This window comes from Sprattus sprattus (genome assembly GCF_963457725.1).
Source record: "Sprattus sprattus genome assembly, chromosome: 15".
In the NCBI taxonomy this organism is placed as follows: domain Eukaryota; kingdom Metazoa; phylum Chordata; class Actinopteri; order Clupeiformes; family Clupeidae; genus Sprattus; species Sprattus sprattus.
Genome location: NC_137913.1, coordinates 6280789 through 6296067, shown reverse-complemented (window position 1 = coordinate 6296067; position 15279 = coordinate 6280789). Strand labels below are relative to the sequence as shown.

General features: G+C 46.6%; 1 protein-coding gene across 1 annotated transcript in view; it reads right to left on the bottom strand.

Moving 5' to 3' along the window:
* whrnb (whirlin b) overlaps positions 1–15279 on the bottom strand; it is a gene marked incomplete at both ends in the record, with an annotated part of 72030 nt that overhangs the window by 2158 nt on the left and 54593 nt on the right. Inside the window, 6 exon segments of the mRNA XM_080852518.1 lie at positions 5329–5445; positions 8654–8823; positions 9104–9418; positions 9675–9801; positions 9803–9850; positions 10828–10902. Coding sequence (XP_080708644.1) covers positions 5329–5445; positions 8654–8823; positions 9104–9418; positions 9675–9801; positions 9803–9850; positions 10828–10902 — 852 coding nt within the window.

The window sequence follows — 15279 nt, the reverse complement described above, 5'->3', positions numbered from 1 at the left end:
TCCTCACACTACAACTGCCCCTGTGTTGCTCTCACACTACAACTGCCCCTGTGTTGCTCTCACACTACAACTGCCCCTGTGTTGCTCTCACACTACAACTGCCCCTGTGTTGCTCTCACACTACAACTGCCCCTGTGTTGCTCTCACACTACAACTGCCCCTGTGTTGCTCTCACACTACAACTGCCCCTGTGTCGCCTCCTCACACTACAACTGCCCCTGTGTTGCTCTCACACTACAACTGCCCCTGTGTTGCTCTCACACTACAACTGCCCCTGTGTTACTCTCACACTACAACTGCCCCTGTGTTGCTCTCACACTACAACTGCCCCTGTGTTGCTCTCACACTGCTGCCAGTAGCCTACTCTACTACATCTCCCACAATACAACACTGTTATATTTTCTTAATCCAGTACGTGTCTATCTGTCAGACTTATTTTGTACATAAAATGGAGTTAGCAGCTTATTATTAAGCCTATTGTACTTGTACTATCATACTGGGCCAGCTTTGCAAAAGTGGCTAGCTACGCTTTCTGGTTGCAACTGATTGTCAAGGTAATTTGAATATATGACATTGGAAGCAGTTAATAATTAAACTGCTAATAATTATACTAGCATCTAGATTGGACATCACTGATCACTACCATCTGTCACTTGAGTTCCTGTCAAAACACATCAATTGTGCAGTTCAAACTCTTGCGCAAAAAAGTTTCAAATTGACTCCCAAAACTTCTTAAGTCTATTACTTTTAACAGAGACTGAGACACAAGTTAACATTTCGGATGTAGCATTCTGACGCTATCACACATATTGTGCCCTTGTTGCTGTAACCAACCAACCAACCAACCAACCAACCAACTGTACAGCAGTCAAGGCTAGTGTATTACACGCAGGCACGCAGGCACGCACGCAGGCACGCACATCTCACCATCTCTACCTTTTTTGATCAGTTTTTTTGTCAGGGCTGACATTACATCGCTCAGAGCTTGAAATATATAAATATTTAAAGATATAAATAAATAAGAAACATATTGTCACAGTCTATAAGACTAATGAAAGTCAACAGACTTGTCAAAAAAGCAAAGCGGAGTGTCTAATGTCTGTCAAGGAGAAGACAGATAGCCCATGCAGAAGAGACACTGACATCAGATAAACAGCTCTTCATATCCCCAATTCAGAAAACAGCATCTGATCCATCATACAGCCACGTCCCTTTGAGTTGCTTCAGCACTCAAGCACACACACACACAGAGACACACCCACACACACACACACACACACACACACACACACACACACACACACACACTCTTAACAGCACACACACACCCACTGTAACAGCACACACACACACACAAAGCGGGTGAGACAAATATGTTGGAGATTCATGAACATTTTGCAAAAAAAATCAACAAAATATCAGATCCTTTAGTACAGATAGGGGTGACATTTGAATGCTTTCAACAGGAGAAAGACCTTGACTTAAAAAAACTTTATTTAACTCACCATTTGAAAACCATTGAAATACCACCGATAATAATCAGTCCATTTCACCTGTTGCAAAACAAGCCTCCCAAAGCCATTAATAGATATCATCCCCTCCTTTACACACCATCTGAACTGAACTGAGCCCTGTTCTCTGTTTGCTGTTAGAGTGTGTGTGTGTGTGTGTGTGTGTGTGTGTGTGTGTGTGTGTGTGTGTACGCTGTTAGAGTGTGTGTGTGTGTGTGTGTGCTGTTAGTGTGTGTGTGTGTGTGTGTGTGCTGTTAGAGTGTGTGTGTGTCTGTGTGTGTGTACTCCACCAATAATCTCGTTTCAACAAGGGATTTAAACATTGATCACATGTCAACATCCTGACCTTCATGTTTTGCTTTGTGGGATTTAAGGATGGCCAACTTGGCCTGCCCTAACAAGAAATTGGCCTTCATATTGTCCACACCCAGCCTGCCAGTACACACAACTGAACACAAACAGTTTTTGAAAACATAACCCCCATCTGCATCAACACCTCTTCCAGCACAGCAAATAATGGTGCAAGCCTCACACAAATGGGTATCACCCACTCACTGACTCTAGCTTAATTGGAGCAAATGTACCATGCAGCAACTTCTCTTGAGGGTCACCTGACCGTTTTGGTAAGGGAGACTTACACACCAGCCTCCCTGAAGGAGACACTCCATCAGGTACTGAACGGGAGAGAGAGAGAGAGATAGAAAGAGAGAAAGAGAGAGAGAGAAGGACAGAGAGAGGTAGAAAGACAGAGAGAGAGAGGGAGAGAAAGAGAGAGAGAGAGAAAGACATAGAAGGACAGGGAGAGAGAGTATGGAATGTGTTTTCTGTTCTCGGTCACTGTAATCAAAGGATGCATCCAGAGAGAGAGGACCGAGTGCAAAGGTCGACGCGTCTCATCAGAACTCAACTTAGCGGAGATTTACGGCAGTACGGGTCTCTGAGATCTCGGGCACAGGACCGTTGATTTCTCAAGGGTGCTCTGCATCTCAAGGAGAAAAAGCTTCACAAATCTGGGGAGCAGACCACGCTTTTCCTCAACAGTGAATTTCAAACATAAGACTGAGCACCGAGATGTCCCCTCCATGTCTCCTCTCCCCTCAGTAGAGAAGTGTAAAGATTAGAGCTATCATGTCCTAATGGTGGGAATCCATACCAGCGACGCGATCAAATTCCATCGCTTCCATCGCTTTGAGTGGGCATGTACTTTCTCTGAAATGTCTTTGACGTGTGCAAAACATGGAACAATGAAGACGAGTTATAAAGACAATCTGATTGGCCGCTGCCGGTGAAATATCGCTCCTCATTTGCATACGTTTGAGCATGTTCGAATTTTCGCGTCGCCCAGATCGCTTGTATGGATTCGAACCGTAAGACTGAGCACCGAGATGTCCCCTCCAAGTCTCCTCTCCCCTCAGTAGAGAAGCGTGAAGATTAGAGCTATCATGTCCTAAGGGACCGCAAGGGAACCGCACTCACTCTGCACTTGGGCAGAATAGATAACGCTATCAAATGAATACCAACTAAAAACTATTTTAGCCAATTAAAAGTTATCCCAGGTTAGAAATGTGAGCAGCAGACTTGTGCAGCAAAGTGGTGGGACACGTCACCAAGGGCGTTTAGAAGTTGTCAAACACAGGACAAGCAAGAGGAGTAGCCAAAGTAACAGACAAATGCCTCTGATTGGCTTGGCACTCAGGGTATGCAATGCATGCTGATCAGTCCAACTTAAAGTAACACTATGCAACAATTTGACACTTTTTGAGGTATGGTTTTATAGGCAATTCATTTTGGTAGCATATGGTCATGTGAAGGACAGATAAACACCTGTGTTCTTCCCCACGAGCCATCCAAGATATGCCCTAAGTAGTTCTGTCTAACGGGCTGGAAAACCCTTGCAAAAATGAAAGAAAAGCTTTCACACACATGGCATTGCCAGCTATACTGCCAAAAGACGCCAGTTAGTGTGTTGGCAAGCTTCTATCACTGGCAGCTGGGCTGTTGGTGGTGTTTGCAAGGTTTTTGCATGCCTTTTAAGTAGTTAGGTTACTAGTTTTGGAACAGAACTCCGTATTGCGTCTTTAATAGCCTGGGGTGCAGGGAGTAAGTGGGCCACGTCCAATGACTGCCAAGCCAATTGCAAAAAAGGCCCAAAAAATGTGGACTCTTGTTTTATTTTGTGTGATGCAGTTTTCTATCTCATTAACTTCAAGATTCTTCCTCCCTTTTACCTTGTTTATTTTCTTTAACAAAGTGGCTATAGGTACGGATTCCGTGGGGATAAGATTGGCACTATTGGTACGGAGCCGTGTCAGTAGTTTGTTAATACTCTGTGCCCCCGGGTTGTAAAGTGTAGGGCTAGTGTATACCGATACCGATAATATTCAATCTATTGGTACGGAATCTAATTCCATAACGGGAGTATACTAACTATAGTTCCGGTTCTGTTGCCGTAGCAGCTGTTTTTTTAAACAGTTCTAAATATACAGTGTACTTGCAAACTTGGCAATGTCAATGTAATCAAGCCTAAAGCACAAACACAAACTAATGATACCCCTCAGCTCTGCCCTCAGCTACAAACAGTACCACACCACAGCACACAGCACCACACCACACCACACCACACCACAGTACACCGCACCACACCACAGCACAAAGCACCACACCACAGCACACCACACCACAGCACACCACACCACACCACACTGCACATGAGTGAAGGGTCCAATCAAAGTTGCAGGCTTGATTTAGGATTTAATTATGGCCTTCAGTCAGGGGAGCGGCGGTGATCTTTAATCACCCTACTCTCCTAGTCAGAGACCTGGGGTCTATTACATGCCACTGTTGAAACCTTATTGTCATATGCACATGTATTCCAGAAGTGTACAGATGAAAAGCACTGATCACTAGCAGAAAACTGTAGATGTGAACACAGCAAAAACAAAGGCAACCAATGGGAGACAACCAGAGAAAACTGGCAACCAATGGGAGACAACCAGAGACCACTGGCAACCAATGGGAGACAACCAGAGATCACTGTCAACCAATGGGAGACAACCACCAGAGATCACTGGCTTGTGTGATGGGCTCTGCTCCACTATGATTGATATCTACTCTAGGTACAGCAGAGCAGGATGTGACCCCATACATCCAGCTGGAAACAAAGTAGTCTAAACCCTGTCTGTCTCCAAACAAATCTTGTCATTCAACTCATCCATCAGATTGGACAGCCAAACAGCCACCTTGCATAGTATGAAGGGGAAATATAGATTCAAGTTACCAATTTAGTGTAGATGTTATGGTCATTGAGACAAGGTCAGCTGTGGGGAATGAAATTGCTATGTAATGAATAATAATAATGTGTTCATGGTGTTCTGGTTTGCTCAGTCGATGTCTTATACATTAATCAGAAGCTCTATTTGTACTGGTTGTATTCTTTTCAAATTCAATTTTCTTTAAAAATGCATTTTTTTTATTTCAGTTTCTGAGACAAGTAGGCTCGTAAGGGTCTTCAAATACGTCATAGTATTTTGAAAGTAAAAAGGCCTCACCGTCCATACATGTATTGAAAGTATCGTCAAAAGTGCATAATCTTTTATCCAGTTTTTAAAAGCATTTTTCAAGTTTAATATATAAATAAATGTGAACTGATCTCTGATGTTATGACTGTAGAGGCCCAAGCAGGTAGATTTAGTGTGTGTGTGTGCGTGTGTGTGTGTGTGTGTGTGTGTGTGTGTGTGTGTGTGTGTGTGTGTGTGTGTGTGTGTGTGTGACTGACTGTAGAGGCCCACGCAGGTAGGTGTGTACGTGTGTGCCTGACCTGGATTGTAACGATGCGCGGGATGGGTTGTCTAGTGTTGGCACCCCCTTCGATAGCTATACCCAGTGTGCTGGCATTCTTTTTCACCCGTACCAAAGATGGCTCTGCCATTGTGGCCTGCAGAAAAGAGCAGACATCTATTAGCATACGCTAAGCACTCAAACACAGCACATCTATTGGCATACGCTAAGCACTCAAACACAGCACATCAAAGCAAAAGAAGAAGAAAGAGGGAGCAAAGAGCGGGTGGGGAAAGAAAAGAAGAGAAGAGAAGAGAACTAAATTACTTTTAGAAGACATCCCCCCCCCCTCCGACCCCCCCCCCCCCCCCCCCACCCACCTCCTGTGCATTATTGACTCCAGACAGTCTTTGATCAAGTCGTCAACCTTGAGGGAAATTCAAAGCTAATTTCTGCCAAGGCTTCCGTCTAATATCTCCACATCCTTTAATTAAGCTCTCATATTCAGGGTGGTGAGAGGCGCTGGGTGCCGTGAGTGCCATGTTTTCTGTGAGGCGGGTGGCGTGAGTGCCATGTGTGCGTAGAGACGGGTGGCGTGAGTGCTTAGAGATGGGTTGGGTGAGTGTTCCGCCATAGCAGGGCCCAACTCAGGCCCAATGATGTCACCTGAAGAGCAAGTGCGAGATCACTCAGTGGCTATTACTGACACTTTGACATGGGTTGTCAAAAAAGCTACACATAGGTTAGATCTTTCTAATTGGACCTAAGTGTTTAAAAGATGGAGGGCACTATTTTGATGGTGAAAGTGGCAGCCGGAAACATCCTATTCTGCCCAGGCTGGTTGTTTATCATCAGGCGATAAATCTAACTTTCCCCGGAGGCATGGATTTTGGATTAAGGTGTGGCAACATATTCTTCTTTCACAGGGAACATTTGAATGCACCAAACACAAACCATCAGCACCCAAGTTCGGTTAATCTATCCGCCAAAAACACGTTCCCTTTAATGGAAGAGCGGTGCGTTATGCTATATAATTTTGTATTAGCAAAGAATCAGGAGCAAACCTGTGCTATGGGTAAATGCAATAAATCCATCTAAGATATCCTCTAAGGCACATGTGTCAAACTCAAGGCCCGCGGGCCAGATCAGGCCCGACAAGCCATTTCATCTGGCCTGCCAGCTCCTCGGAATGTTGCAAAAAGTTCCATAGATTTGAATGAGCAACGGTGAAATTTAATTTGGCTCGCCTAATTTCCCCTAAGGATTAATAAAGGATCCATCTATATCCTATTAATCTATCTATCTGATATAGCTGAGAGTTGGTAGTATACGTCAATTTAGGCCCGCAAGCGCAAGTGCTTGGCCCACTGTCCGGCCCTCGACTTTGACCCATTTTTTAAATATTTCGGCCCTCTGTGTATTTGAGTTTGACACCCCTGCTCTAAGGTAACGTATATCCTATACTGTATATGTATATTCGTATGTCACACAATACATCTTGAGCATCTGGGAAGCGGTAGTCAAGTCTTAGTCCGACAAGAAATAAATGTTCAGTAAGCATTAAACGAATGGCATCAAATGTTGCACACCAGTGCATTTTCCACAAAAGATATCTTGGCTGGAACAGAATGCAGGAATAGCTTGTATTCAGAGTCATGTTGCTGTTCAAATTCATCAACATAAACATAGCTCACAAAGCTCCCATATCTTATGCCCTCCCCATTCATGTAGGCTACTGATCACTGCTGCTCTTTTTACGCATCCGTTTTCCCTCGTCTGTGGAATATTCCATATCGCTTGGGATGTTTAGTCAGCCATACCTTCCAGGGAGCGCCCCAGGCGTGGCAGGAAAGCTGGGAGTGGTGTGTCCCTGCACTGGGAGTGGTGTATGCCTGCACTGGGAGTGGTGTATGCCTGCACAAGCTGACTATCTAAAAAGAGATGGCAGCCAAATTTGAATCAGGTACGGGCTTTGCTATTTATAGCCGCAGTCTCAGAACCTTTTGATCGCATCTCGTACATTGTAGTCCAAAATAAATCCTCCAGGATCTAGGGCCTACACAAGACGGGTTATATCGATCTCAATGAAAAAAAAAAAACCTTAGATTGTCATGGAATCTAAGTGAGTAAAACCCTTTCTTTGTACAGGCCTCAAAATCACATAGACTACCCTGAAAAACCATATAACAGTCAGTATGAAGGGTTGTGGTAGGGCATTTTAAAAACAGGCCCTCGAAACAGATACAGAAGCCTGGGCACGTTGTTATTGAGTCTGACGTAATCAATACCAAGGGATTGCTTGACAATTCTAATGGACGGCTTTAACCGAACCGTCACTAATTAGCTTTGGCCTGGCTTTGCCATCTTAATGTCTTCGATCACACCTTTACCCCTTGCTTAAACCGCTTGTGCAACAGTGCATAGGCGCCGACATTTCCTCCAGATATTTGCGCCGTCAAAATAGGGTCCGGTGTGATATCTAGAGGGGATCTCATTTCAGTGTCTGAGATGTCCCTGCGATAATGTTAAAATAAAGGTCACTGCATGTCTGGATGAAGGCACAATCTTAGATAGTCTTTAGTTGTGGAATATATTTTCACTGAACTGAAATAAAACTGAAAATTTCACATTTCTCTTCCTTGTGCTGCTGAAGTTCTTTTTAGGAGCTTCTACCTCTCCACCTTTCGCAGTGGGCGTTAAGAGGGTCCAAGTGGCATTCAATGGCCGCAGGGCAGGTCATTTATCAAAAGGTACATTGGCTTCTAAGTGAGTTGATGTGTAAGTGAGTGTTAGTGAGGGAGGGGTCTCACTGGTGTTAATGGGTTGAGTTGATGTGTAAGTGAGTGTAAGTGTGGAGGGGTCTCACTGGTGTTAATGGGTTGAGTTGATGTGTAATTGAGTGTAAGTGTGGAGGGGTCTCACTGGTGTTGATGGATTGGGTTGATGTGTAAGTGCCTGTTAGTGAGGGAGGGGTCTCACTGGTGTTGATGGGTTGGGTTGATGTGTTAGTGACTGTAAGTGTGGAGGGGTCTCACTGGTGTTGATGGGTTGGGTTGATGTGTAATTGAGTGTAAGTGTGGAGGGGTCTCACTGGTGTTGATGGGTTGGGTTGATGTGTAAGTGAGTGTAAGTGTGGAGGGGTCTCACTGGTGTTGATGGGTTGGGTTGATGTGTTAGTGACTGTAAGTGTGGAGGGGTCTCACTGGTGTTGATGGGTTGGGTTGATGTGTTAGTGACTGTAAGTGTGGAGGGGTCTCACTGGTGTTGATGGATTGGGTTGATGTGTTAGTGACTGTTAGTGTTGAGGGGTCTCACTGGTGTTGGGGGTTGATGTGTAAGTGAGTGTAAGTGTGGAGGGGTCTCACTGCTGTTGGGGAGGGCTGGGCCCCAGGAGGCTCCGCTGAGGGCTGGGATGGGGGTTTCCCGGGGCGGGGGCTGCTGTCCTTGCTCAGGCCCCCTGACTCAGGGATGTCCACCCCACTGTCCTCACTCAGGGTCTGGCCACTGTCAGAGAGCTGGGACAGGGTGGCTCCTGCTGTTACACAGAGACAGAGAAGCAGAGTCATGCAGGTGTATATACCCATACACAGTCATTCACACACACACACACACACACACACACACACACACAAACACACACACACACACACACACACACACACACACACACACACACACACACACACACACACACACACACACACACACACACACACACACACACACACACACACACACACACACACACACACACACACACACACAAACCTCAAGCAGCCATGTAACTGACTACACAGTGTGCCCATGGCCCTCACCTCTGGCCTGGGACAGCGCTCTGTCCTCCCCTCCGTCCGGCTCCGGGTGCAGCCTGTCCGTCTGCGTGCTGCAGGAGGCCACGGGGGACGAGCAGGGGGGCCACCCGGACCCCTGACCCCTCTCCAGGCTGGGATGGGGAGCGGCCGGCACTGGGAACGACGGAGACAGAGAAGGAGAGGAGCGGGGAGAGAGGGAAGGGCTGCCGCCGGACATCCTGGGCATGACGGGCGACTGGCTGTGCGGAGACAGACTGGCCCCCACCCTGCTGCTGCCTCGTGGCCCCCAGGCAGAAGTGGACGCTGGGCCCCTCCCTGCTGGGCCCGGGGGAGATGGAGATGGTGAGGGGGGAGCCGGGGTGCATGGGGAGGGGAGAGGTGGTACGTGCCACGGAGGGAGGGGTGAGAGGGGGGCGGTGGGCAGGACAGAGGGGGGACTGTGGGGGGTGGTGAGAGCAGGATGGAAGTTGCGGGTGTGTGTGTGTGTGTGTGTGTGTGTGCGGCTGGTTTTGGGCACCCTGGCCGTGTGTGTGTGTGTGTAGGTGTGTGTGTGTGTGAGCGTTGGGAGTGTGGCCGCTGTGGCTGTGAGCGCTGTGGCTGTCGCGCTGCATCCTGTGCGGGGCGCAGAAGAGCTGCGAGAGCTTGGAGGACGAGGACGGGCGCTTGGAGCGGCCCTTGGGACTGGCGTGCTTGGGGGGGGGGAGAGGGCTTGTAGGGGGGCGGCGAGTCAGAGGAGGAGGGCACTTCGTCCTAGGGGTTGAAACAAACACACACACACACACACACACACACACACACAAACACACACACACACACACACACACACACACACACACACACACACACACACACACACACACACACACACACACACACACACACACACAAACACACACACACACACACACACACACACACACTCACACACACACGAAAACGTATGAGCACACATTCATTCGTTTATATAACATACATACAAACATGAGAACACACACACACACACATGAACATACAGTTATCACTTTACGCTAACTTAATATTCTTTGGATGGGCAATTAATCTAACACAATTATTAAGAGGTCACACTGGCCTTTGGGCAAAACAGCTTGACATTTAGAGACATGGAGAGAGAGAGAGAGAGACGAACATTTTCAAAATGTCAGATTTTCACATTAGGGAACTTAACCCCTTCAGGGTGACCTCTTTTAATCGCCCGTGCTGTGGTCACCACGGTCACCGTTCATCGGCTAATAAGCCTCATCCCTCGTGACGTGACGTGCAGCTAGGGGAGTGTTGCTTAGGGTGACACGAGTCTGTGACAAGCACATCCCGTAGAAATGACATTAAAACTCTGTTCTTTGGAGGTAGTTCACAGTGTGTGTGTGTGTGTGTGTGTGTGTGTGTGTGTGTGTGTGTGTCTGTTTGTGTGTGTGTGTGTGTGTGTGTGTGTGTGTGTGTGTGTGTGTGTGTGTGTGTGTGTGTGTGTGTGTGTGTGTGTGTGTGTGTGTGCGTGTGCGTGCGTGCGTGCGTGCGTTCACAGTTGACAGTGCACTTTGTTTGTGGTGCACACTTCACTTCATTGTCATAATTATGCATTAGCTCGACGTAATTGCTTAGTCATAGTAGGCAATTCAGCTGGACACCAAACAGTGTGCAATCCTTCAGCGGTACACTAGGAGTGTGTGCTCTGTTCGATTGGGTCCTATTAAAGGCTGAGAGGGACTCACCAGCGCAATGTCAGGCAGGCTATTAAACATCTCATGGGCCACTCGTGACAGACCACCCTCTCCTTTAGACCCGCTCTGAGGGAGCAAAGACACAGTAATGTGAACACACACACACACACACACACACACACACACACACACACACACACACACACACACACACACACACACACACACACACACACACACACAAACACACACACACATGCTCGGGACAGACCACCCTCCCCTTTAGACTTGCTCTGAGGGAACAATCACACAGTAATGGAAACATTCTCATTTTATCTGAGAACGCAAATCAATGGAAGATCATGACTTAAACTAATGAGATAAACGAAAAATTAACCACCACAACACACACACACACACACACACACACACACACATAGACACACATGCATACACATACGAGCGCACACACACACACACACACACACACACACAAACACACATACACACATACACACGCATACACACACGCATACACACAGACACAGACAAAGATACAGACACACACACACACACAAACACACATAGAGACACACACACACACACACACACACACACACACACACACACACGCATGCATACAATCAATTCCATTGGTTATACTAAACATGATTCTAAGCACCCCCTCCTTGTTTTCATCATCTGATGCGTCTCATTAGATTCCAGTGAGCTGCAGCTGAAGACATTTCAATTAGGAGCAATTATCGTTCGCGGTCGGGTGTTATTTCTACAAGCACGGAAATGAGGGCCGCCGACTCCGCCGGCGATTAAATCAGCCGCTGGATGTGACACACAAACTGATTCCCCAATCAGACTGCACACTCCCCTCAGGGGAGAACACAGGAAGCACACACACGCTCAGTTCTCCTCATGAGAAAAGAGCCAAACACGCTCTGTGTGTGTGTGTGTGTGTGTGTGTGTGCAGGGGCGTAGCACCAGATTCTGGGCCCTATGCACAGTAGGTTCATAGGCCCCCCCCCCCCCCCCCCCCCCCCAAAAAAAAAGAGTGCCACGCCCCCTCCCCCCTGACGGTGAAACTTTGCAAATTGAAGGTAGTTAGGAAATGGCTTCCCTTCCTTGTCTTTTGCTGTAATTTTATTTGTTTTTATGTTGCTTGCCAGTCTGTGAACAATTGTGTCTCTCTCTTCATTAGTTCATTTCTCTGTCCATACTGCTGGATCTTCTGGCATACACTCCCTGGCGCTGCTCTGACTACTTTCTGACCTCTCTTCATCCCTTTCACTTTTCTCAGAATCTTCTCTGCTATCACTTCCTTCACTTGTGTCATCCTCTGCCACATTTTCTCCATCTTCCTGGACAGAACCCTCTACAAGCATGAAGCATCTGATAGATATTACTGTAACAGGCAATTCCAATGTAGCCTAATTTGTGTGACTGAACATGTTTAAAGGTAGAGTATGGGATGTTTTCCTGGAACACTTTTTACTATATTGCTTAAAATCCCCTTCACACCCTGATTGCAACAAAAAAAAGTCACCTTTGGATGGAACAGCCTGTGTTGCTATTTGCTAAACACATTAAGCCTACAGTATAAATAGCTAAAATGATGTACTTTCATTTTAAACTGCTCACCTTGCCTCAAGACCACAGTGTCCGAGGATGAGGGGTCTGCATCACTAGCTGCTTCTGAAACTGAGTGCCATGTTTCACAAGTTAACTTTGCTAGCCAACTAATTTGACAGCCTAACCTTATGAACTTATTGAGCCTAGACTAGCCCTACTTAATAAGGCTATTAGCCTAATTATGTTATGGCCAAACAAATATTAATTTAGCCAAATGTTCTAATTAGTATAGACCTACTATTGCAATGGTGTGGTAGGCTATGCATAAAAATGAAAGAATACCCGCACACTGTTGCTGCAGCTCCCGTGTATTTTATTGGCACAATGTTTCGACCATTGTTCGTCTTCGTCAGGTGTTCGTCAGGTGTCAGCAGCAACAGTGTGGGTATTCTTTCATTTTTACGGATCTCTTTTTACCCTGCACCTGGATTGGATGTGCGTGCAACACACTCTGCAACTGTGGAAGGCTATGCAAACAAACATGTATTTAGAGTTTACCTCAGATTACAGATAGGGCATGTTATTTCTAATTTTGTGTTATGCCGTTTTTAGCAATGACAATCGCGGTGGTATTGATTCGTTTTATTACCACATCATGAGTTCATTTAATGTAGGGTGTTTGCTTTCACATTCGGGCTCACCTTTCTTAGGAAAGAAGTCTGTTAGTAGTTGCTTTCCCTCATCTCTTTTTCTCTCTCTTGCCTGCCTTTCTTTTCTTTTCTGAAACCCGGATTTAACGTTCTTGGACATCTTCAATGCGCACCGTTGCCTCAGTCGAATGAACGTTAACATTCGTCAAATGCGCCTATAGGTAAAAAGCACACTGAAGGCGGACTAAACCATTTTGTGCGTGAGCCGGGGGGGTGAGGGTCTCCAGACATTATATGTAGACTAGGACACACAATTCAATCCATCATTCAACCAATTTATTTACCCAAAACATTAAAATTATATTAGTTAGCAAGAAAATGTGGACCTTTAAATGATATTAATATTTAAAGGAAAAATAAAATTCCACACTCCTCAAGGACCCTCCCCCACAGAGGGCCCTGGTAACTCAGTCCCCTACGATGCCACTGTGTGTGTGTCAGCTCTCCTCATGAGAAAAGAGCCAAACACGCTGTGTGTGTGTGTGTGTGTGTGTGTGTGTGTGTGTGTGTGTGTGTGTGTGTGTGCGTGTGTGTGTGTGTGTGTGCATGTGTGTGTGTGTGTGTGTGTGTGTGTGTGTGTGTGTGTGTGTGTGTGTGTATGTGTGTGTGTGTGTGTGTGTGTGTGTGTGTGTGTGTGTGTGTGTGTGTCAGCTCTCCTCATAAGAAAAGTGGATGATATGGGGAGTCTGGAATACATTAAGGTCTATTTCATTCTGTCTACACAATATCTTCTCTATCTGTCTCTCTCTACGTTTTGTTGCCTCTATGATTTCTCTATATCTATCTCTTCCTCCCCCGCCTCCTCTCTCTATCTTTCTCTTTCTCCTCTTGCCTCCTCTCCTTTCTTTTCTCCTTTTTTCCCCCTGCAGGCCATCCCTTTCTTTTAGCCACAGATGGATTACTGGAAACAATAAGAGCACAAGTCACCCAGCTGAGCCTAAATGAGCTGGTCGCCGTGGAGATGCTTTTAGAACAGAGAGAGAGAGAGAGATGGGACAGGAGTACAGTGGAGATGCCTTTAAAACAGAGAGAGGGAGAGAGAGATGAGACACAAGCACAGTCTAGATGCCTTTACAACAGAGAGAGGGAGAGATGGGACACAAGCACAGTGGAGATGCCTTTAGAACAGAGAGAGAGAGAGAGAGATGGGACACAAGCACAGTGGAGATGCCTTTAGAACAGAGAGAGGGAGAGAGAGATGGGACACAAGCACAGTCTAGATGCCTTTACAACAGAGAGAGAGAGGGAGAGAGATGGGACACAAGCACAGTCTAGATGCCTTTAGAACAGAGAGAGAGAGAGATGGGACCCGAGTACAGTGGAGATGCCTTTAGAACAGAGAGAGGGAGAGAGAGATGGGACACAAGCACAGTCTAGATGCCTTTAGAACAGAGAGAGGGAGAGAGAGATGGGACACAAGCACAGTCTAGATGCCTTTAGAACAGAGAGAGAGAGAGATGGGACACAAGCACAGTCTAGATGCCTTTAGAACAGAGAGAGGGAGAGATGGGACACAAGAGGGGACACAGTCTAGATGCCTTTAGAACAGAGGGAGAGAGAGAGAGATGGGACACAAGCACAGTCTAGATGCCTTTAGAACAGAGAGAGAGAGAGAGAGAGATGGGACACAAGCACAGTCTAGATGCCTTTAGAACAGAGAGAGAGAGAGAGAGAGATGGGACACAAGCACAGTCTAGATGCCTTTACAACAGAGGGAGAGAGGGAGAGATGGGACACAAGCACAGTCTAGATGCCTTTACAACAGAGAGAGGGAGAGAGAGATGGGACACAAGCACAGTCTAGATGCCTTTAGAACAGAGAGAGGGAGGGAGAGAGATGGGACACAAGCACAGTCTAGATGCCTTTACAACAGAGAGAGGGAGAGAGAGATGGGACACAAGCACAGTCTAGATGCCTTTACAACAGAGAGAGGGAGAGAGAGATGGGACACAAGCACAGTGGAGATGCCTTTACAACAGAGAGAGGGAGAGAGAGATGGGACACAAGCACAGTCTAGATGCCTTTACAACAGAGAGAGGGAGGGAGAGAGATGGGACACAAGCACAGTCTAGATGCCTTTAGAACAGAGAGAGAGAGGGAGAGAGAGATGGGACACAAGCACAGTCTAGATGCCTTTACAACAGAGAGAGAGAGGGAGAGAGAGATGGGACACAAGCACAGTCTAGATGCCTTTAGAACAGAGAGAGAG